The sequence below is a fragment of the Alexandromys fortis genome, unplaced genomic scaffold (genome assembly GCF_014885135.2).
Source record: "Alexandromys fortis isolate MF-2015 unplaced genomic scaffold, M_Fortis_MF-2015_v1.1 scaffold_115, whole genome shotgun sequence".
Lineage (NCBI taxonomy): Eukaryota > Metazoa > Chordata > Mammalia > Rodentia > Cricetidae > Alexandromys > Alexandromys fortis.
In genome coordinates, this window is record NW_026067989.1 from 1781995 (window position 1) to 1805994 (window position 24000).

At 45.2% G+C, this 24000-nt stretch overlaps 1 protein-coding gene across 3 annotated transcripts in view; it reads right to left on the reverse strand.

Moving 5' to 3' along the window:
- Window positions 1-2268: 2268 nt before the first annotated feature.
- The window catches only part of Dzank1 (double zinc ribbon and ankyrin repeat domains 1), a 64436-nt gene continuing 42704 nt past the window's right edge, over window positions 2269-24000 (reverse strand). For 2 of the 3 annotated variants that reach the window (XM_050159561.1, XM_050159560.1), the window contains exons 11-21: window positions 22302-22427; window positions 21109-21270; window positions 19690-19897; window positions 14649-14752; window positions 13193-13267; window positions 12472-12568; window positions 11918-12018; window positions 10621-10701; window positions 10028-10155; window positions 7150-7224; window positions 2269-6780 (exon numbers count right to left, since the gene is read on the reverse strand). In XM_050159561.1, coding sequence (XP_050015518.1) covers window positions 6615-6780; window positions 7150-7224; window positions 10028-10155; window positions 10621-10701; window positions 11918-12018; window positions 12472-12568; window positions 13193-13267; window positions 14649-14752; window positions 19690-19897; window positions 21109-21270; window positions 22302-22427 — 1323 coding nt within the window. In that variant the 3' untranslated portion in view covers window positions 2269-6614. The remainder of the gene's footprint in view (window positions 6781-7149; window positions 7225-10027; window positions 10156-10620; window positions 10702-11917; window positions 12019-12471; window positions 12569-13192; window positions 13268-14648; window positions 14753-19689; window positions 19898-21108; window positions 21271-22301; window positions 22428-24000) is intronic. The other variant, XR_007594891.1, reaches the window with a different exon arrangement.

Below are 24000 nucleotides of genomic sequence, written 5' to 3' on the forward strand. Positions count from 1 at the left end.
GGCAATACTCTTAACCACTGAGCCATCTCTCCAGCCCCCTTGACCTAATTCTTAAAGCAGTTTCTTTGTTCTAGACTAGCCCAGAAACATGATTATTCATTTACATTGCTTGTGCTATAGATGATTTTGGATATAATTCTGTGCCAGATCTTCCAAAATGACCCTGGCTAGGGTTTTTGTAAAGCCAGACTGAGCGAGGTGTGTGCCCATGTCTTTAATCCCAGCGCTGGAGAGGGCAGAGGCCGAAAGCAAGTACACTGAACTGCAGGTTCAATGAAGAGACCTCCACAAGGATACCTGGTCTAGCCTTCTCTAGCTCCTGCATGTTCACACCTGCATACGCCCCACACACCCCTCGAGCCCTCATGCTTATGCAGCAGGCGCTCTTACCCCCTGAGCCATTCCCTGGCACCCTTCTCCCATTCCACAGCAAGAATATGAAATAGGAGAAATAGAAAAAAAAAAAAAAAAAAAAAAAAGGGAAAGGGGCATGGGAAACAGACGTCAGCCTTTTTTCGGACCTTTGACCAAGGCTTGTCCATGATGCAGACAGTCCAGTGTCTGAGTACCGTTTGTCCAGGTCTCATTTTAAGGACATCTTTGAAAGGCTGATGGTGTAGCTCAGTGGTAGAGCACTTGCCTCTCACAAGAGGGGCTCTGGATTTGATCCCTAGTACCACCAAATTGGTACATGAATATTTTTGTGGTCTGTGTGTGTGTTGTAATATAACTCTTCACGTAGTAGTGTTCAGATTCCATTCAGATGAAGGGAGCGATGGTCAAGGTCACAGGCAACACAAAGCTGAACTTACGAAGATACACGAAGATGGCTGTGATTTTAAGTTGGGTGTTCTAGAGATGCCTCACAGTCCACTAGACAGACAAACACAGGTTGATTGGCACGCGCTCAGTTTCCTCTTTCTCTTCCAAGGCTACAGCAAAATCTCACACGCTGGGATCACACCTTTTTTTTATTCTTTTTAGGCATATACTAAATAACTTTAGATTGTTTTTATTTCCCTGATTTTAAGGAATTTAAGGAAGGAGGAACATAGAAGCAGGTGATATGATTCTTTTTTAAAAACAGCAGGTGGAAAAAAGAAAAAAACAGCAATTTCTTGGTATACTATGATGATTAGTTTTAAGTTTCAACCTGGGAAGTGTCTCAGTGAGGCTCTGTCTACATCAGGCATTGGTAGGGGTTGTCTAGATTATGCTAATTTGAGGTGGGAAGGCCAAACCACGATGGGTGGCATTATTCCCTGATGTGGGATACCCCTCTGTATACTGTGACTATGTTTTATCATCATTGGTTAATAAAGAAGCTGCTTTGGCCTATGGCAGGACAGAATATAGCCAGGCTGGAAATCCAAGCAGAGGGAGAGGGGGAAAGAAGGCGGAGCCAGGGAGATGCCAGCATCTGCCAGAGAAGTGGGATGTGAGGTAACAAGCCACGAGCCTTGTGGTAGAATATAAAATAATAGAAATGGGTTAAATTAAGTTATAAGAGCTAGTTAATAATAAGCCTCAGGTAAGAAGCCAAACAGTTTGTAATTAATATCAAGCCTCAGAGTGGTTATTTGGGAACTGGTGGGTGGGAGACCAGCTACAGTTCCCTAAGTGGGGGATCCTGGACCGCAGAAGAGTGGACAAAGTGAGCTGAGCAGGAGCATGCAGGCGTTTACTGCTCCTTGTTCCTGGTTATGGATGTGACATGATGCGCTCCCTCAAGCTCCTGCCACATACGAGCTAAGTTGGCGTTGTCAGGAGTCTATCAGAGCAACCAGAAAAGAAACTTAAGACATACCAACCAGAATCAGAATACTGGGGTTGGAGAGAGGGGTCGGAGGTTAAGAGTGCTTGCACTGTAATCATGAAGAATGGAGTTCAAATTCCAGCATCTGTTTAACAAGCTGAAGTTTTCTACAAACATCTGTAACCCCAGAGCTAATGTGGCAGAGACAGGATGGTTGCTCAAGTTTACTTGCTTCCAGCTTAGCTGAGACATGAACCTTGAATTCAAGAAGAGGCCCTGTTCAGAGGAAGAGGCAGAGAGACAGAAGACACCTGGTGCCCTCTCCTGGTCTCTGTGAGCATACACAGGAGTGTGAACCACCCCACACACATGCACACTCTCAGACACCACACATACACACAATCTTTTAAATCATAATATTATTTCATAAGGAAATAGATATTATTTAAAACTAGTTATTTAAAATAACCCATGCACAGAAACCTTGAAAAACTGACACTCTAAGAATGTGATAGTTCAGGAATTTTTCCTTTATTTAAATTTTCTGCTGTTTTAATTTCTTATAACACACATGAAATGTTTTATGAAATGGTCACTTGTCTGCACAGGATAAGCGGTGAATTCATTCTGCTGAGATCTGAACGTCCATCTTGACTGTACACGTATCCAGGAGGCAAAACCTGCACCAGCATTTCTTGTCTCACAACACATAAACCCATACAACCAAGATATGGATCCACTTAGAAATTTGCTGGCATATATATTTTCATTTTGAGTACAACCTTGTATCAGAAAATAAAACTTTTCCAAGCTTAATAGCCAAGATATCTATTTTCCAAAGCTATTCTTTAGGCTCATTAATCATTCAAAAAACCATAAAGTGCATTTTCACAACTACTTCCTAAGAACCCACCTGTGCCAGGAGCTAGAGTTAAACATAAGACGCACAGTCTCAGGCATGGAGACTGGGTGTGTAGGCATGCAGGTACAACATTGTGCTGGTCAGCTTTTCATCACTATAACACAATACCAGAGATGATCAACTTATAAACAAAAAGTTTGGTGTTTGCTCACAGTTTTGAAGTTTCCAGTCCATGGTCATTTGGTTCCATGCCATTGGGCATGTGGCAAGGCAACACATCGTACCAGAACAAAATCATTCACGGCATCACCAGGAAGCAAAAGAGAATGAGTTCCCACAAGCCCCTCCAAAGACCTGCCTTCAACCTTTAAAAGACATCTTACAGGCCCACATTTCTTGAAGGCTTCTTCTTGGGATTCCCCTATCCTCACCCATGCTCCCAGGTGAACTTCAAGATTTGTCCAGCTCAGTGGTCAAACCACTGTGAAATGAAAAGACACTTTCGGGACTTTGGCCATCAGGAACATCACACAGAAACAACCCATATGGTCACATCACTGAAGAAGCTTACTGAAGGAAACGGACTACTTATACTGACATGTCACAGTATTAGACACAACAAAAAATTCACTTTCAACACGTTCGCCTTAAGAAAATATGCAAGGGATCACCAACTCTTTGCTGTCTCTCATGTGATGACCTGGGTAGGCAGGGAGGCGCAGGCTCATTCCCAACAGGGTACCAATGATACATGGTGGATGAGCTGGCATACATGCTGCCTACACTTTAAAATGATTTGCACTCAATGGTTCTAGAGCAAGTGGAAGGCCCGTGTTCACTGCTGTTGACCTATGTACAAAAGCTGGATCGTCTAGACAGCTTTCAGACTTGATAATACATTTTTTTGGTAGATATTACTATTTTGAATAATCACTTTGGGTAACCTGAATCTACAGACTGCATACTGCCAAAAATACCAGCCAAGACAACCTACAGCTCCTCCTGGGCTCTTAGGGTGGATAAAGAGACCTGGAGATGGAAAGCTCCAGCCTGGGCCCAAATGGGAACAGATCAGAAACAATGAAGTGCTTTTGCTTTAGCGGTTGCAGGAGACGAGAACCCTGCCATTGGTGAATGCAGTTTCTGTCTCAGCCTTATAAATTCAACTTTGCTAAAGATGGGAGACTTTGGGGAGTTCAAGGGTATCAGCCCGGGAAGCTTACTGAGACTTTCAGGTACTTTTTGTGGGGAGCTGGCTACGTACTCTCTTCCATCATGAGCCAGCTCACTGCATTATGAATTTACCTAATATCAAACAATGCAGGGTGTACAGAATGTCCCATTAGTTGGCCTGTCACAACCAATCAGTTAAGAATTCAAGACTCCTCTGAGTGCACTAATGCCCTAGACAGACACCAATCGGGAGAAGTATCCTCCTGGACAGATGTTCCTCCCTGGAGCCATACAAGTCCATCCTTCAGATGACCACTCCACAAGAGGACATTCCATCCCAGTCTCCCACTCACGCATGGCCACTGAACCGCTCTCTGCTAGACTGGATTTAGCATTCTCTGCCCACATACCCTCTTTTGTACGTACTAAGAACCACATCCATGCCACTACCATAACATTCTAAGACCTTAGTCTTCTCTTGCCACTTTCTTCCTATGCTCCCCCAGTGCTGTATCTAACGATATCTAACAATGTTGTTTTATGCCAGCTCCATTGTGTGTCAGCATGTGTGTCTATGGGAACAGTGTCACAGTTTTAGAGATGCTTTCTTCTACCACCTCAGCGAAAGGTCGGGGACTTTAAACTACCCTCCGTTGCGTTTTCAAGGAACATACGCAGAGCCAATATCCAGGCCGAGGACTTTGGTTTCAAATTGGCCAACAGGATTTGTAGAGTGAGTGCTGGCAAAGTAGGCTCTGAGGACTGTGGGATCATAATTATCATTAGGCCACTGATCGTGACCAAGAGTGTCGTCTGTTATACAGAGACAGGCAAGATGGCAGCCACCCCTCTGTCCAGGTAGATTCGCATCTACTATTATTACACAAAGGGGACAGATACAGCTGCTGGAGGCCCACAGTGTTCTGATACAATGTCAAGTTTTCTTCAAGGAGGGGTTGAGTGCTAGACTCTTTTCGCCCAGGAAGGTAGGAGACAAAACTCCTGTAGAACTGGAGACACAGAAGCGTCTGCTCCCACTTCCCAAATGTCCACACGTGTGTAGGAAGTGCCTCCCAGGTCTCTTATAGACAGTGGCTCTCATGCCTGATGGAGGGCATGAGTTGAGAGAAGAGGAGCAGCCATTAACACGAAGTCAAGCTGAGTAGGAGTAGCCTTGCTTTCAGAGGACTTAGCAGAACCTAAGTTACAAGGATGTGGGACCCATCCCTAGGAACATACTTCTGGGGAGCCCCCTTTGCCGCAAAGAAAGCCATCTGTAAAGCTCTCATCCGAACAGAATTATTTTCAGGCACCCGTCTGCTGTGGGTGAGAGGTCACTAGCATGCAGGAAGAACTGCCGGGAGGAGGGGGGAAGAGCCTGGACGCACTGAGTCCGGCCTGAGGGAGCGAGAAACAGGGCCATCTAGTTCTGAATCAGGGGAAGAGACCCACAGTTGACTTTCTGCTAAGATAAGGACACAGTCACTCTACTATGAATTCTTATAAGTTATTTGATTAAGCTATATATAGATATATATGTTCAATAGAAGCGGGGAAGGATATATACGTGCTATATAGTTTTATGTTATACTCCTTGTGCACACAGACAGATGTGATTACATAATGTTGTATCACCCCTGCAGAGACATGGTTGACTCTGAGGGTGAAGCAGTGGCTGAAGAATCGGAATGAGAAGAGCTTTATTATAATAGTACTTTATACTTTTTGACTTTGAGCCACGTTAACTATTACCTACTGTAAAGTAAATTAGCAGCTGGGCTCAGGTACTTCAGTTGGTCGGGTATTTGGTTAGCATGCATGAAGCCCTGGGTTCCGTTCCCTGTACCACATAAAACTGAATGTGGTGGTACAAGTCTGGAATCCCAGGACTCAGTGGGTTGGAGGCAGCAGGGTCAGGAGTTCAAGGTCATATTCAGCTAAATAGCAAGTTTAAGGACAGGGCACATGAGACCCTGTCTCAAAAACAACAATAAAGAAGAAAAACAAAAATTTAAAACCAAACTTCAAAATTATCAGTAAAACATTAAAAAGTATCTGGACATGGTGGCACATGCCTTTAATCCTAGCATTTGGGAGACAGAGACAGATTGATCTCTGTGAGTTCAAGGCCAGCCTGGTCTATGTATCAAATTCTAGGCCAGTCATGGCTGTATATTGAGACACTGACTCAAAAAAAAAAAAAAGCAAGAAAGAAAAGAAAAAGAAAGAAAGAAAAAATAAAAAGAAAACAACAAAACAGAAAATAAAATATTAAAAAACATATTTTAATTTCCCCATACTCCAAAGTATATATGGTATTCGATAGTAATACCAGTTAGAAAAAGAAAAAAGAGCTGGGTCTGCTGGTCCCAGCATGTCCTCTCAGTTACTTGGGAGGCTGAGGAGGGAAGATCCCAAGTTGTTCAAGGCCTTTCTATGCTACAGAGTAAGTTCAAGACCAGTCTGAGCAAATTCACACGTTCAAAACAAAGAAGGCTAGGAATATAGCACAGTGGTACACTTGCCTAGCCTCTGCAAGGCCCTGGGTTCAGTCCCTCCTACCACTTGCAAGTGTGTGTATGTGCACGAATACACATACACACATACACTCATACATTCACTCACATATACACACATGCACACACACACATACACGCATACACACACACACACGCATACACACACACACATACACACACACACGCATACACACACATCTTATGAGTTCCTTTCAATTCTGATTCTTACACTTAAATACACATTCCAAAAACAAGAACATCTGTAGCTGGATAGTCTCTTTGCAGCCTTGTGACTACGTCAGATCTAACTGTCACCTAGGATGGGGTTCCCGGACGGGGAGAGTTGGTCCTCCAGACCTTGGCTGAACTTAGCGGCAAAGAGCGAAGCGGTGAAGTCATCCCCAATCTCAAGAGCGATGTCATATGCTGTCTGGCCTCTGGTGTTCTTCTTTTGAGGATTTGCGTTGCACCTGCGAAGGAAGTGGAGAAAGTTACTCAAGGTCACTCAGGAATATGACCCTCAGAGCTGACTATTCCTTGCCACAGAGACCAATGTAGGTACCTGGTTCTACCTCCCCAAACGTGTCCCAAAGAGGCCAGCTCTCAGAATGACTCTCCCTTTTAAGGGATTGTGGGGTTTCAAATGTTCAATTGCCTGTCCTTGTGGTTGCCTTAAATCGCATCAAAGTCCTATAGCCATGTTAAATGAGGGTACCACTCATTGTGCGATAGTGGCCTTCCCTGACAGGGATAACAGTTCGGAAGGTAGGGCCTGTCTAATACCACTGAGTGTCAGTAGGGATGTCACTGCTATCCTCGGTGGAAGCCTTCGGACATACCCCAGTAACGTGGTGATGCTCTCCTTTCCTTCCAGGCCAAGCAGAGTTGCTTCATGAAGAGCTGTATTTCTGAACCTATTTGTGGGGGGAAAAATTTCTGGGTAAACGTTTAGCGTCATCAGGAAAATGGAAAGGGACTAAACTCAGGTCCTCAGGCTCGGTGGCAGGTGCCTTTACTGCTGAGTCACCTTGCTGGCCCTAATTCTGGTTTCTAAGGAGCACCTTGCCAAGCCTCTCAGCTCTCTAGCTTCAGAAAAACTAGGTCTCTGAACGGCTGAAGCCTAAGGGTGGCGGGGTGGAGGGGATGTGGTTCCCTGGATGCACCAAGCCCAGCTGCAGGGCAGAGGCCATGCTGGAAGGTTTCAATTTTTTAGATGGATATATTTGAGGTAGATTTAGTAGCATTTAACTCTCTGGGGGCAAGTCTACTTCCCTTTATTGGCACCGACTAAAAAGGAAGAAGAACTCTGTGTTTTATTTGGGAAGATGGCCTCCAGTCTGGCTTTCTTCCCTCAAAGACTTTCAGCTACTTAAGTTAAACACTGCTCAGGGCAATCTTGATAACGCAGTGGGAGCCGCGTTGTTACTACTCCACTCAGGGGCACAGCCACAAAGCTGCGACTTAGGAGGCCTGCACTGGCACTGTGCATCAGTCAGCGGGACGGGCCAAACCAAGCACAGGACTCGGCATGTCTGCAGTGAAATCCCATGTGTATCTGGGTCACTGTGGCGTGCCTGTGAAGTATATAAGGAAACTAAGGAAGACCACAATAAAGTGGCAACTTGTTCTATGTCCACAGAAGTTTCAAACTCGTAGTTGAATTGTTCATGAATCCAGGACTCATTTTACTGGAGAATCGTTTAAAAAGTGACTTGCAGATCAACCACAAGGCATCATGCTTAAATGCTATGAAAACTTGTCTGAATTATAAAAATACAAAATATATTATGAAGCAAATAGCATCACTGGGTACAGTGGTGCACACCTTAGATCTCAATGCACAGAATGTCGAGGCAGGTGGATCTTCGTGAATTCAAGATCAGCCAGGCTGAGCAGCCAGTGAGACATTATTAAAAAAAAAAACCCACACTTAATCAAATAGCATCATTTATTTCATCATCAAGAAAACGATGCAAAGGTATGGGAAAATGAAGAGGGTGCAGACTTAAGAAAACTCAAGAAAGTCAACAATGTTCTATAACTATATATCAAATATTCTGTTATAGAATAAGCCTGAAAGGGTGCAGACTCTTCTGATACAGTGTCCTATGGGAAATACTATAAATTGTACTCAGAAAATAGGCTCTTGTTATTATAGCCCTGTCTAGCCTCAAACTTGTGGTCCTCCTGCCACAGCCTAAGTGCTGAGAGTACAGGTATGTACCAACAGCCCTGGTGACAAATTTTACAAGTACATATAGTCAATTTGGAAGACTAAGAAAGCAAAATGAATAGTAGCCATAAAGAATATATATATATTTAGAAAAATTCAAACAGATAATAGAAGCAAAGCTATGGGAATTTTATTCCCTCCTCCATGGTGGCTGGAAATACCAAACAACACATCTCACCAAGCCAGGAAGCAAGAAGGCTAAATCCCCGCATTTTTGGAAACTTCTATTTGACATCATGTCCAGAAGATGAGCATTGCCATACATGAAACATACTACAGGAACTTCTGAACCCAGTTTCCAAAGTAATTTGGAAGCAAACAAGAGAATCTCAGACAGGGATTAGGTTGTGAGTCAAGATGGCCCTGAGGCTGGGCAGTAGGTAACTTTACATGGAACCCCTCGTCCTCAGATGTGGACACTAAGGGGCCAGGGACTGTGTGGTGGACTCTCACGGCAGCTCCTCACCGGTGGTTTCAGCCCGGCAGACAGCCATGTAACCCTTTCTTTCTGCATTAACTTTATAGATATATTTTCACAGGAATACACCAAGGTCTCTCTTTACTCAGCATAGGCCTTAACAGTTTGGATGATGACAATAGCTTTGCCCAATATCCCAAGAGTTAAAGATTCCTTAGACCTAGAAAAGTACAAGTTCATGTTGGATGTGGTAGCACACACCTATAATCTCAGCACTCAGGAAGCAGAGGCAGAAGGAGAGCAAATTCAAGGCCAGATGGTCTACATTAGCAAGTTTTAGGTTGGCCATGCCTAAATAAAAAGCATACAAAAAGTACAAATTAATAGGTTAGCAAATGCATTACCATTTATAAAGCCCATTAGCAATGCTGGCACATGCTTTTAATCCTAGCTATCAGGAGGCAGGCGGATCTCTGAGTTCAAGGCCAGCCTGATCTACAGAGTTTCAGGACAGCCAGGGCTACACAGAGATACCCTGTCTCAAAAAAAGAAAATTATAAACCCCATTAAGTTAGGCAATAGAGTATTTTAAAATTTGGTTTTACTCAAGGTCCCTTGAGTCATTGTTTTAGAAGGCTGTAGAACTTTTAGGAGGTGGAAATTAACTAGGGGAAGGTCACTGAGGGTGGGCTTAGACGTATTATAGCCCTGCCCCACTTCTTCCTGAGTGTAGATACAATGTGAGCAGTGACCTCCTGCTCCTGACCAAGCCTTCCCTGCCTGCTGCCTTTTTGGACTACATCCCTCCAAACTGTAAGCCCGATCAAACCCTTTCTCCCCTGGGTTGTTTCTGCCAGGGCTTTCTATCACAGGAGAAATAAAGTCGAAAGCACCAGCTTTGGAAAATACCCATTAAGCATTTTACAAAGGCTGGAAGAGAGTAAAACAGTTCTGGGGGTTCCAATCGAGCAGGACACTTGCACGGACTGACTCTACTGTGACAGAACCCTGTGAGCTATGCTTAGTCACAACAGGTGCCCTGCTGTCCTTCCAGTGTTTCACTTACGGTCCCCACTGCAGGTCGATGTCTGCTCCTCTCTGAGCAAGAACTGGAATGGCTTCATGGTGTTTATTCACAACAGCCACGATAACAGCGGGTCGCCCTTGACTATCACAACAGTTAGGGTCTGCTCCCTGTGGGTCATGGAAAGGGACAAACTCGCCATAAACCCCGAACTCAACATTGCCCAACTGCCATCCCACCATGAATGACAAATGTCCTGCAAAGGGATGATGGCATTAAACTGAGTACAAACCAAAGGAGAATGAGGAATCTTATGAACACAGCTATAATGGACACAGATGTCAAGCCCCCAGATGTTTAAGACTTTCCCCCACATCGGGAGGAGCAAGCAAGCACCCAACTACCTTGCCTTGTTAGGAAAGCAGGCTGAGAGCAAATTTGGCCACATTCTGTCCAGCTCAAGGACATTACTTAGGTTCGCACGTGCTTGTCTTTGCTATAAAAGCAGGCAGAGAAGCACCTCGGAGTATAAAGCCCTTGGGCAGTTTTTCAGCCCTTGCATGCAGAGCTCGGTCAGCAGGCAGCGCACAAAGCAGGCTGCTCTCTGCAGAGAGGCCTGTTCTGAGGGCACTCACTTCATCGAGCAGCTGTTCCAGCACGGACAGTCTTCCTTTCCCGGCGGGGCCAACCTCCTCCAGCAGGAGTCTGTTTTCAGGCTGTGGGGTGACAGAACAGGGCATCTTCATGGCCTCTGGGTACCTGTGCTGCAGAGTCCCAGCCGAGCGCTCAAGGCAAACCCCTCCCCGCTCCCAGGCTAGTAGTTATCTTCTCCGTTGAACAACATGGACGGGTAAGTGTGAGTTTTGAGAGAAGGGGTGTATGTGTGTGTGTGTGGTGTGGTGTGTTTTTCTGAGTGTTTCTGTGTGTACACAGTCCTCCATATGCAGTAGTACAGACATACACGTGTAACTGTAATGTGTAATCTGTGTTCAGCTCCCAAGCCTTGTTATGGGTACCAGGACACTGCCTTGACATTTGTTTTATACAATCAAGGGCAAGGAAGCCCATGAGAGGCCTCACAAAACCTCAGAAATTTGCAAAGTTTGTAATGAATAGCTCCCGGAAGAGCAGCTAGGGTGAAACCTCAAATCTACTCTGTGGCTTCACTCTGTGGCTTACGAAAGTGCCTGAGGCTAGCCCAGGATGACAGATCACATGCTCGCCCAAGAAATGGAACCAACAGACCAATACTTTCATTGGTCCATAGACATCTGAAGAATTTCTTTCATGTTTTCAAAATGCCATGAAATTTACCTTTATCTGTCTTTAATATCATTTTATATATAGAAAGGATTCCAAATACTAGATGACTGAAGGAATTAGGCCCAAACAAGCACACCGCTTTAGTATGCTTCTGCCACTAGGTTCCAGTCATGCCTTGGGTGGTCACAGGGACTGGGACTGCCCTTTGTAGAAGCGGTTACAAAACCTACTCCCCTCCCTGGGCTACTAAGCCTTTCAGAAGATATGGGGTTCAGTCTATGTGACCCCTCATTTGCCACCCCACCTCTCTGGTGAATTTCTTGGAACAAGGTACTGTTTCCTAATCAGAAAAACCCCACATGGTCTTAGGTATGGTGCCCTTTATTCGTTAAGTGACTAGACAATGAAGCATCATCATGTATTTAGCCAAACCAATTATCAGAGAAATTTGAGCACTCAGAACTGACCCTGGAGGAAACAGAGATGATCCAGGAAACTGATGAGACTTTAAAATTAGCCCTAGTTCACTATCTTAAGAAATTTGCCACAAAAGAGACAGCACTGTTGTTTAAAAGGAGAAAATAAGAAAGCATCCTATTACAAAATGTCCAAATCAACACCGGTGCAGCAGGCTGCACGAGAGCTACGGAGACCAAGAAGTGCACCTACTGCAGGCAGCTCTGGGTTTCTGTGCAAGTTTTTGGTCTTGAGATCCTTCATCTTCTTGATATTTTCAGGCATGTCTGAGGCGCTCTGGCTATAGGCACTAACTGAAATGACAAAAAGTTGGAGACCAAAATGACCCTGCCTTACTTGTCAGGTGGAAGGACACTTTGGTCATGCCTCCAAAAGTCACAATGATAAAATGGATTTTCTAGATTTTTTTTTTAAATTAAACCTGGCAGGTGGAACTCTTGACCACCCCTTCCAGGAACCTGGAGATGATTTGAAAGGGAAAAGAAGGGATTTTAATTTTTAGATTAAAAAGCACATGTACACCCCCCTCGCCCTCCACCAGCTGCAGCAAATAAACTTCCTAAGCCCTGTGAAGGATTTCAGAAGTCAGACCCCCCCATCTCCAGAGAAGCCAGACAAATAAACTGCCTGGAACATGTTGAGATTTGTGACTCAGCTTCAAATTTTATACGAGTCTCACCAATCCCTGACTAATCAGTGTGTTCTTGGTTTAATTACTGAAAACTCACCACGAGGGTATAACTTACCCAAGCTGGCCCTGCTGTCATACAGCCCGTTTCCACCTTCGCTGATACTGCTCAGAAAGTGGTCACTGAGATTCATCGCCTTGTTGATGTACAGGTTCTGGCCAATGAAAACATTTCAAGCATCAATAACAATGGGGCTGCTATATCTCAGTAGAGAGAAGCTCTCCTGCGAGCCTGCTCCTCCGAGGAACACTTACAGTGCAGCCTGAGGCTGGGAACCTTGTGCAAGGTAGGCAAGCATTCTACCATTAAGTCCTAGCCTCTACTTTTTAAGCTTCTACTTTTTAAGACTGCTCTAACAAACTTGTCCCAGATGGTCCTGAACTCATTCTGGCCTTTACTTTGAGATCCTCATGCCTCATCCTTCCAAGTGGTTTATTTTGTATAAAACAAGTCAAGGTGAAAAATCAGTAAATATTTTTTTGTTAGTCTTTTTCCAAGTTTGTTATATCCCAGGCATATAATCATTTTAGTAAGCTGTGACCCCAAGGAAAACCAGAGCAAGTGTGGGTAGCAGCTCCTGCTGCCAGCACATCCACTGGGCTGGACAGTGGGCCTCTCTGACGGTTCGCACGGTTATTTATGTAGTACCATGGAATTCCTTGTCTAGGTCGGGTTTATTATTTGAAACTTTTCCTTTCTATTCATTATGCAAAAGCATCCCTGTGAACTGTAAACCATGGGGCAATCACTTGTCGATAACTTCTGGAGGAGTACATACCTTGTTTGAGACTTGAACATAGTTCAGCCTGATGCTAACTTCGTAGCCATCTTCATGGACAGTGGCAGAGATAAGCTTTTAAAGAAATTTAAAGAATATTCTCAGTTGTGGTGTGGGACTCAACCCCTAAGAACTGTGAGATGTGAAACTCTCTATTTAGTAAAATATTTATCACAAAAAGGTTAGACTGGAGAAACAAGAGGAGAAAGATGAGATAAATAGAAAACAGAGAACAAAACAGCAGACTCCAAACCAACCGACCTGTATTCCTAATTATAAATGAACTAAATACGTTAGTTGAGGGCAGGGACTCTCAGACTCAATAAGAACAAGATCCAAATTTATATTTTCTTCAAGAGACTTCTCCAGTCAGTCATATGGCTTGCCATGAAGATCTACAGACCCTGAAAAGGTGTCCTGGTGAATGGGGAGGAGGCAGCTCTGCAAGGAAGGAGCTCATGAGTGAGTGGTTTGCGCTGTAAGCTGTGGAATGAACTTAAAAGGGGGCAACAAATGTTTCTGAGGATCAAATGGTAGTTTTTATTTAGGTCTCGTGGGTCATAAATTCTCTACTGCAAATGCTTAGCCTTGCTGTGGTAACCCAAAGCAGCCACGGCTAACATGTAAATGGCTGGATACATCTCTGGTCCAATTACATATTACTTGTAAAACTAGGCAGTGGGCCACATTTGTCTCAGAGAGAATAGTTTGCTGAACTCCAGATTAAGACAAAGTTTGCATAAGCTACCAAATAGTCCATCAAAGGAAGCCGAGCAGTACGTGAAAACAAGACAGGTTCAGTGTTGGATGCTTTTGTGACTGATTTGAAAGGGTTCCTTCTAGTCTGTGATGAACAGGACATGTTATCCCACTGAACTGTCTCTTAATGATTTTGTGCTAAAGAAAAGGCATGTGGCTTGGGATCTCCAGACCTGCTCCAAATCTTAATGCCAAGACACAGCAGTGCAGTTTGGGGCAATCTGTCAAACCTCTCTGAGCTTCGGTTACATTGGTTATCAAATAAGACTTGCTATGAAGATCTACAGACTTAAAACAACATAAAACAAAGCTACTTCAATTCTGTGCCATTAAAAAACACTACTTGCAGGCGGTGGTGGCACGCGCCTTTAATCCCAGCACTTGGGAGGCAGAGGCAGGCAGATCTCTGAGTTCAGGACCAGCCTGGTCTGCAGAGCAAGTTCCAGGACTGCCAGTATTACACACAGAAACCCTGTCTCAAGTAGAAAGAAAGAAAATACACACACACACACACACACACACACACACACACACACACACACATAATGAAAGGAAGGAAGAAAGGAAGGAAGGAGAATGAAAAACATAGAAAGCAGAGATGGAAGGGAAAGGAAGAGGAAAAACCACAATTAACAAGCAAAGTCTTGGGGAAGCCTGATCCCAGGGATGCTCTAAACAGCAGCTTCATCTTACCCACCTTTCCCATCCTGGGTTCTGCAATCAAGGCCCGGAAATCAGGGTTATTCTGAGCATAGGACCTGAGGTGAGCAGAGATGTGATCCAATTGTTTTCTCCAGTAGCCTAAAAAGGGAGAGAAACCCAAACATACGGATAATTCTTCCACATTTAAGAAAGAAAGAAGTGAGTGTGGAAGTTCTCTGGCAGGTAATTTCCCTTGGCTAACTGTGTTGGGTTTTCCTTATAGAACCTCAAGTATGTACTAAAGTAAGTGCCACTACCACCCCAGACTATTATACACAGTTATCACAGACCATCACATTTCAAAAGAATATGTAGATTGCTGCATGTGAAGCCCGATGTGGGACGACCTTCTGTCTATGTGTTTATTGGCTAATTAATCAAGCTGTTTTGGCCAATAGCTTAGCAGAATATAGCCAGGCTGGAAGAGATATAGAGAGTGTAGGCAGAGTCAGAGGGATGCCATGTAGCTGCTGCGGGATAGAGATGCCATATTCTTATCGGTAAGCCACAGCCTCATGCCAATACATAGATTAATAGAAATGGGTTAATTCAAGATGTAAGAGCGAATTAGAAATATGCCTGAGTCATTGGTCAAACAGTGTTGTAATTAATATAGTTTCAGTGTGATTATTCAGGTCTGAGCAGTCAGAAACAAAAGGGCAGTCTCCTATTATAGGAGACTTTTATTCTTTTATTATTCTATCTCACATATAAATTACATAGTCCTAAATGGGTTTGAGAATTGTATTCATCCCAAACAACATACAGAACATTTCTATTACTCCAGAAAGTTTCTGTGCTCCTTTTCTGTCTATATAGGGGTTTAAATGGATTTGAATTAGAAATTAGAGCACTTTTGTGAGCCCAGGGGTTTGGCTTTTCATGCGTGGGAGAAAGATATAGTGGTTCCCACCTTTCTGCCAAGATTGAAGGCCCCTGACAAGGAGAAGCAGACTGGGGTGGAATCCCAGCTAAGGTGGCAGAGCCTTTCAGGCAGTGACGGGTAGATTTAGTCCTTTTCTCACTGCTGTGTGGGCTCTCTGAAATGACTGAGTTTGTTGGTGCCCCTGTTCTCCTCTAGCAGGTCTTTCATTCAGGAATACACAGTGAATTTCTTTACTTGGTGCTGACTTTCTAGAGAGCACATTGACCCTCATCCTTCTTCAGGCTTAAGGTCAGAACTCTCAGGGCATCTCATCTATCATGTTCCACTGGCCAGCAAGTGACCACGCCATCAAGATTCCAAGAGACATAAAACAGCCTCTTCCTCTTGAGGAAAGGAGGGATATTAGGAATCATTCTGGAAATGGCTGCAGACAATCTCCTTAGGACTAATGCCACACTCAAGTCTAGAAGAGTCAACCAAACTGTGGCTGAGTTATAACTCTTAACAGCACACTTGGGGAGCAAGTGTAGGGCTGAGAGACCTCCATCACGGCATCCTGGGGATCTTGGTGCTCTCTTTCCCCCAGAGAAACCAGTGTTAAAAAGCAAGGAGAGGCTGGAGAGGTTGCTCAGTGGTTAGAGCACTTGCTTTGGAAAAGGACCTGGATTTGACATCTAAGACTCACACGGTGGCTCACAATCGTCTCTAACTCCAGTTCCAGGGGATTTGATGTCCTCTTCTGACTTCTATGGGCAGGCACCAAGCACACATGTAATGCAGATATATATGTGCAGGCAAACATTCATACATATAAAATAAGTAAACCTAAAAAATAATCAATGATTTAAATTCTCTGGACTTGTTTCTAAAGACATTAGCAAGTTAAGTATTTAATGAAAAAAAAAAGTACTGAAACTCAAGATAGTAATTGGATGGTGTCTGACTCATTACCCAACCCCCTCTTGCTGAATAGGATGGAAACTCCAGTCCAGGTATGTCAGTCAGGAACACAGTCCTGTCCATCTTGGCTCTAAGTTCAACCTCACTATCTTCTCAGAGCAAACAAGATTTCCATATTTCTCATCCTGCCCCAGCTGCCTATTGCACAGCCTAAGCTCTTGGCAAGTGTGGTCCAAAGGGTGTTCTCTCTACTCCTGCCCAGTCATTTCTCATAGGATGGAGGCTTTACCTTGATCTGAGGCACTGCTGCTACTGGGTACCCAGATCTCCTAATCGTGGCTCACTTATCAAAGGCCCATTCTGAGAGAGGTAAAAATAGAAAAATTATATGATTGCTGTATTCCCTGGGATGGATGTCATACTGACAGAAATGTGCCAATATCCAATTCCAAACAAATTTCTGCCCAGGAGAGAAAGAAGGCCAGGAAGCAGAGAGCTCAGAAGCTCTTCCCAAAGCAACTGACTTCACTGTAACAGGGTGGCAGAGTCTTTGCCTAACATGCACAGGACCTGAGTTCAATACCAGCACCTAAAGAAGGGAGCGGGGGCAAGTACAATGCTGATAAATTCACTACAGGTCAGAGTTGCATCATAGGTTGACCACTTTACATAGAACCAGGAAGTAACAGCTAATAAAAGCCCTTCTGAAGTCAGAAGAGTATTCAAATACTGACCTGTAAAAATACTGTTGTAAAAGACCCCACGTTTAATTAGACCAGTCTGTGAAAGGGCTGATGCCGACCTAGAGCTGAAAACAACAAAGTGATGGACTAGCAGTCACGACTGGGAGTGGTCAGGGAAGGAGGCCAGGAGCCTTGCCCAAACCACCAAAGCTACCATCTTCCTAGGATGGCAGAGTGCAGACCAAGGGTGTACTCCCCAAAGTGCAGCCTCAGAGGCTTCACACAGCAGGATGAACTGAAGTTCACCGGGAAGATGGAGCTAGCTGCTAGACAGATAAATGTGCAAATAGCAAGAACCAGCTTGGAAGGGAAACCAGACTAGAGTTGAAATACTCAGTCATTTAAAACCTCCAGCTCTGGGGGCCGTCTCTGATTCTTTTACTTGTTTTTTGGGACCTTTCCTTCTACTGGATTGCCTAGTCCAGCCTTAATATGAGGGGAGGTGCCTAGTTTTACGGCAACTTGATATGCTGTGTTTGTTTGATAGCCCAGGGAGGCCTGCCCTTTCCTGAAGGGATGCAGAGGAGGAATAGGATGGGTGTGGGAGGTGTGGGATGGGGAGGCACGGGAAAGGGACTGGGAAAAAAGGAGAGAAGGGAAACTATGATCAGAATGCAATATATAAGAGAAGAATAAATTTAAGAAAACTTTGGTTCTAACAAAATATTATAAAATGGTAAAAGAAAGAAGAAAGTTAACTAAAACATAAGAACAAAAGGCAGGGGAGAGCCAGGTGATGATGGTGCTCACCTTTAATCTCAGCACTTGGGAGGCAGAGGCAGGAGGATCTCTGAGTTCAAGGCTAGCCTGGTCTACAGAGAGTTCCAGAACATATCCCAGCCATGGTTACACAGAGAAATCCTGTCTTGAGAGAACAAAACAAAAACAAACAAACAAAAAAGGCAGGGGAGAAAAAAACGCCTGCAACAGCAACTGCAAGGCAGGGCTTTAACAGAACTTCAGAGGAGCCGATATAAACATGTTCGGGTGCTAGACTGCAGGTTCTGTAGACGTCCCTCTCTCTTCCAGAAATAAGCACTCCTCCCCCCTTGGACACTGAGTAGTGGCAAGGCCACAGACAGACAGGCCAGTGGGTGACAGGCACTCTGGCACTTGTGAGAGCATATACAGGAGAAGGGATGTGGGAGGTGACCATTTGAGAAATACAAGCTTGCTACTGGAGTGATGGCTGTGTTCACTCCTGAAGAAGAGTGATGATGTCTGTGTAACATCATTAATGAATGTGCTTGATACTGTTCGTTGCATACTTAAACATAGTTAAGATAGTGGATGGTATACTACATGAGTTTTATGCACTAAAATGCTGTAATGACAGGTGGTAAGGATGAGACAGACTAAGCCTGTCTACACAGCAGAATGAACCCACAGGCGCCATGAGACGGATGGGCTAGACAGCTGTTGGGGAATATTATTTTAAAGTGTGTGACTTTTGTTTAGGCTGTATTTGATTAACTCTGTGAAGCTGTGATTCTTTGCTTGTTTAAAACACCCGATGTCTAGTGAAGAGCTGAATGGCCAATAGCAAGGCAGAGCAAGGACAGGCGGGGCTGGCAGCAGAGAGGATAAACAGAAGAAAGAGGAGAGCAAGAAAACAAGGAGAGGAGGACACCAGGAGTCACCCACCCATGCAGCAAGCCATGAGGAAAGAAGTAAAGAAAGATTACAGAAGTAGAGAAAGACAAAAAGCCCAGAGGGAAAAGGTAGTTGGGTTAATATAAGAAAAGCTGGCAAGAAACAGGCCAAGCTAAGGCTTATTTCAGGTTTTATGTGGTGTTAGTTAACCACGATGGGCGCCACGCTGTAGTAGGGAGTGCGGGGGGGGGGGGGGGGNGTTTTTCATCCCGCCCTGCTAGCTTAACCCCCCCCCCGAAATAACCACACAGAAATTGTATTAATTAAATTATTGCCTGGCCCATTAGCTCTATCCTCTTGTTGGCTAACTCTCACATTTTGATTAACCCATTTCTATTAAATCTGTATATCCCAACGTGACTGTGGCTTACTGGCAAGATTCTAACCTACATCCGTCTCAGGCTGGAGATACACGGCATCTGCCACACTGCCCTTCTTCCCAGCATTCAGTTGTGTCTACCCCACCTATCTAAGTCTGCCCTAAAGGCCGGCCACGGCAGTTTTTTTATTCAACCAATAAAAGCAATACAAATACAGAAGGACCACCTACTGGTCCTACGCCACTGGGCATTTATAACTAAGAATAAGCCTGTGTGTGATTTGTTTGGGAGCTGGGTGGTGAGTCCCTCAAAAAGCCAAAAGAACAAAACATCCTACAACAGACAGTAGGCCGGGAGTTAAAGTACTGGAGGAGGAAAGGTTTAAGGAAAAGCTACTGCCCATACAAAGAAAATGACCTGAACAGAGAAAACAGAACATATTTCTAGTCCATGAAAAACGAATCTAAAAGGGAGGAGACATGGGAGGCTCTTCAGAGAGTGGATTTCCTTCTACCGGGAGCAAGTGCCCCTTACCTCTTCCTGGGCTGACAGCCGTGAGCACTGGCCTGTGGTCACTCATCTTCTCCTGCCTCTGCCTGTGACAAGCCGCCTCCAGTTCCTTCTTTGCCAGGAGCTTGCCAGATGGGTAGAAGAGGCCAGAGGTCTGTGTGCCCGTGTCCTTCTTAGACCCAATAGCAGGGCTGGGCAAAGAGACACTCAGGGACTGCCAGGCAGATCGGGGCTGTAAGCAACGGAGAATACACTTAAAGATCAGGACATAATTTAACTAGCCCATCTCTAGTCACAAAACACAATTTTAATCAGAATAGAAAACACCCAGAAGCTTTCTTTGAACTAAAGGTTTCTGTTGGGGTGTGTGTATGTTCTCGCCACCACTGCCTCGTCTTTCTCAGCAACTCCTACCTGATCCATGAAGGTAGCCCCTCCCCTTGGTCAGTTATTGTTCCAGGTTCAGCCAATTAACGGTGCCTTTTAATCTGCCTGGGGCCTGGAAGACATCAGCCTTCTCAGTTCTACAAGGAATGGAATACAGTCTTTACTGCACAACTACATTCAACCGCTGACTATTTCTTTGATGGACCTAAGAAAATCACCATGGAAGGCGGTGTGGGCTGCCTGGTGTCATTGTGGCTAAAGGGGCACCATTCACACGGCAGACAGTGCACATCTGCATATTTATTAGGATGAGTTTCCTGGCAGAGAGAAGAAAGAGCATCTACCATGGACAGTTCTAACAGACGGCAGGTGTTGTACGGAAAGAACACCTCCTTCTCACGCATCAAACGTGCAGATGGGCCTGGTGGCCCCACAAGTCTGCCTCTGAGTTAAGGCACCACGTGTCCTTCACAAGTGTACATGCTAGGGGCTCAGTGTGCATACAGTCTCTCATCTGTCTTCAGTTCCCATCAGTAAAGAGATGAGGTGGCATCTGAAGGTCTTTGTGCGGCTCAGAGAAGAGACTCGGAAGGCTAGCAGGCAGCTGGTTGCCCCGTGTGTGCGGCTGAGAATGACCACCAGCCAGCGCTTGTTGACAGCGGAAATCTCACACAGCGGATGTAACAGGACACGGAGGCAGGTTCTTGGCTTGCTACTGGAAAAATGCAAGAGCGGTTCATTCTGCCCCACACAGAGAAAGTTACTTCTCTCTGGGCACTCCACTGCCTCAGAGCTGCTATTAGACACAAATCTCTGTCGGAACAATGCAATTTTAGTTTCTTGACTTTTTTTTTTTTTATTTTGAGACTCTCTACCCTAGGCTATACTTGAACTTGGATATATAATTTTTGAAGAAATCATTCAGGAGTTTGAAACCTAAGTGGAATTTATGTGTAAAGTCTACGTATTCTGGTTCTGCTCTCCTGGACTGACCCACAGGGCAGGGCACACCAAGTCAGCCATTCTTCCCACCGTGCAGCACGCAGGCCTCCTTACCTCAGAAAATGGGCGTGATCCCCCAGCAACTAGGGCCAAGCTGTTCATTCTAAAGCGGGTTATGGACTTCACGTAAATACCGCAGGTGCCACAGAACCGGGCAGACAGATGATTGTTGGCCCCACATTTTGGGCACACAGAGTGGCTACCAGAAATGCCAAGCTAGGGAACAGAAATTTTTTATGGTTTAGAGTTTTGACTCACCCACATAAACTATTCTCATGCCATACTCTCTTATCATCAAGATGACATATGCTCCTGCCCTCTGCCCTAACATTCTACCTCCAGGCTTTCTCCGACACATGGACAAGCACTTCAAGAAATGTATCCCAGGCCATCTTTTCTAGTATTATAGGTGTTTAAAAATTTGTGCGTGCATGTGTGTGTGAGTGTGAGTGTGGGTATCACAGTGCCTGTATAGAGGTCAGAGGACAACACTGGAGGGCTGGCCGTTTCTTTCCATGGGGCGGATCCTGAGAATTGAATTCAAGTCTTCAGGTTTGGGGGAGGGTGCTTTCGCTCCCTGAGCCATCTTTCCAGCCCAGGAGTGGCAGTCCAGAGGAAATAAGTGTCCAGCAATGGGGCCCATGGCCTAAATAAACCACGGTGTGTGCATATAGAGTCTATATTATAGACAATGGCAGGTGAAGCTACAGGGAAGCAAGGCATAGTGCCAGGTGGAAAGAATGGTCAGTGAGCGCCAGTTCACTGGGGAACTGAGAGCACCTGGTTTATCTCGACAGTAGGCGTGCTTCTGAACAGGGGAGCTGCAGGCTGAGACGAAGGAGACAGCCATTCCCTCTTGTTACTTGCATGAAATACCAGATATACATAAACGGTCTGAATATTTTGATTAAAAACAGGCAAACTCCATTCACAGAAGAAATTTCAGTAATGAGTGGAAAGGGTTAACCTAAAAAAATGTAAATTAAATGTCAGGGAGAAGGGCTCTGAAACTATCGTTTCTACCTCCAAATTCTTGATACAGAAACCATAAGAAGGATCTCCTGCAAGGCCATGAGCAGACCTTAGCTCTCCATGGTGCCTGAGTAGCTCTGGCTGTCCTGGAGCTTGCTCTATAGACCAGGCTGGCCTCAAAGGCACAGAGATCTGCCTGCCTCTGTTTCCTGAGTGCTGGGATTAAAGGCATGCGCCCCTACCACCTGGTGGCGAGGCTGTATTTAAATCCCTACCGTGGCTCCACACCAGTCGCAGAAGGATGCCTCCCAGAGGTTCTGGCAGCCACACCTGGAGCAGGAAATGGTCTCCCCGTTCCGAGAGGGTGGACGAGAGACTTCGTTTCCACTGCACAGCCACTGCTGAATAAAGAAGTGTGGACAGGCAGGGTCAGAACTATGTTCTCCAGTCCTGCTTCATATCCAGACCAGGGGATAGAGCACCAAACAGCAGAAACTGGAAATAGAGTCCCCCCCACCCCGTGCTTTTTTTTTTTTTTTTTGACAAAAGGAGTAAAAGTATGATAGACTTCGCCAATTTTTGTTTGTTTTTGAGACAGAGTCTCTACATAGTCCTAGTTGTCCTGGAACTTGCTATGTAGATCAAGGTGGCCTGGAATTCACAGAGATTCACCTGTCTCTGCCTCTGAGTGCTGCGATTAAAGGTGTGTGTGAGACTAAGCCTGGCCCATATTCACCAAGCTTTAAGTTCATATTCCTTCCTGCAAATCGTAGGGAGTATGAAGAGTGGAGTCTCCTACATCTCCATACCCCTCCATATCATTGGCATCACAGGCCGAGCAAGCCTACTAGTATTAATAGAGCATTACTGGTAAGCCGAGCCGAGCCGAGCCACACAGGGCCATGACTCATCTTCTCCCCCCCTGCCCCAGGGAAATGTTGATTTATTCTCCAACCTGGGCATGGGAATGATAGGGTGAGGTAATGGCCACTTGTATTCTGCATTGTAAGACCACATTTGGTGGCTGGAAAGATGGCTCAGTGGTTAAGAGAACCTGTCCCTCTTTCTCAGGATCTGGGCTCCATTCCCAGCACCCATATGGGAGGTAGTTCACGACTGTCTGTAACTCCAGTTCCAGGGGATCTGACACTCTCTTCTGACCTCTGAGGGCACGAGACACAGACACAAGAGGTACAAAGAAGAAATACACGCAGTCCAAACACCCATATACTTAAAACAAATCATGTTGTAGGACAGAGCCTGCAGATCCACACTGAACGCAGTCCAGCATGAACACCTGACAGCTGCTAATAGTGTGCTTGTTCCGAGCTAGCTTTTGAGGAGGGGATCTTTAGACCTCATCACTGGGATATGGGAACTCTGACTACACAGAGACAACAACAAGGGGAAAGCACAGAGAGCAACAAGGAGAGAAGCACCGATGCCGCGGACCAGGGAGACAACCTTTGCAATGATCCGCTGCCTTTCTTCCGGTTCCCTGTAAAGGATGCTGGCTGGGGATGGATGGGGAAGGCAGACTGGGGGATGTTCCCTGGCTTTCCTGATTGCCAGCTCTCTAGGTAAATTATAGTTTCATAACTCAGTTCCTGTCTCTTGTTCCCGGGCTCTATTTATACAAGGAATTATTTTATTGTGGAGCGGGAAACGGCTGCTTCTTGAGTTTCTGACGCTGTTAGGCAGACCTGGGTTAGCATCTGGCTCCCGCTGCTTATTCACTATTGTGGAATGTGACAGCTTCTCACTTTCCCAATGGGGTGACGGTAGAACTGACATTTCTGTGTCTGTGCAGGAACTGTCCCAGGTACTGGCCTGCACCCTATGTCAGCTCACACGACCTGTGAGATAGGTGTCATCACTGGTCTTACAGCCTGCTGTCCAGGATTTCACAGTCTCTCGGCAGCATCCTCACAGGTCTATAGTGGGTTTAGGTGAATGCCAAGTGAGTACAAAGGA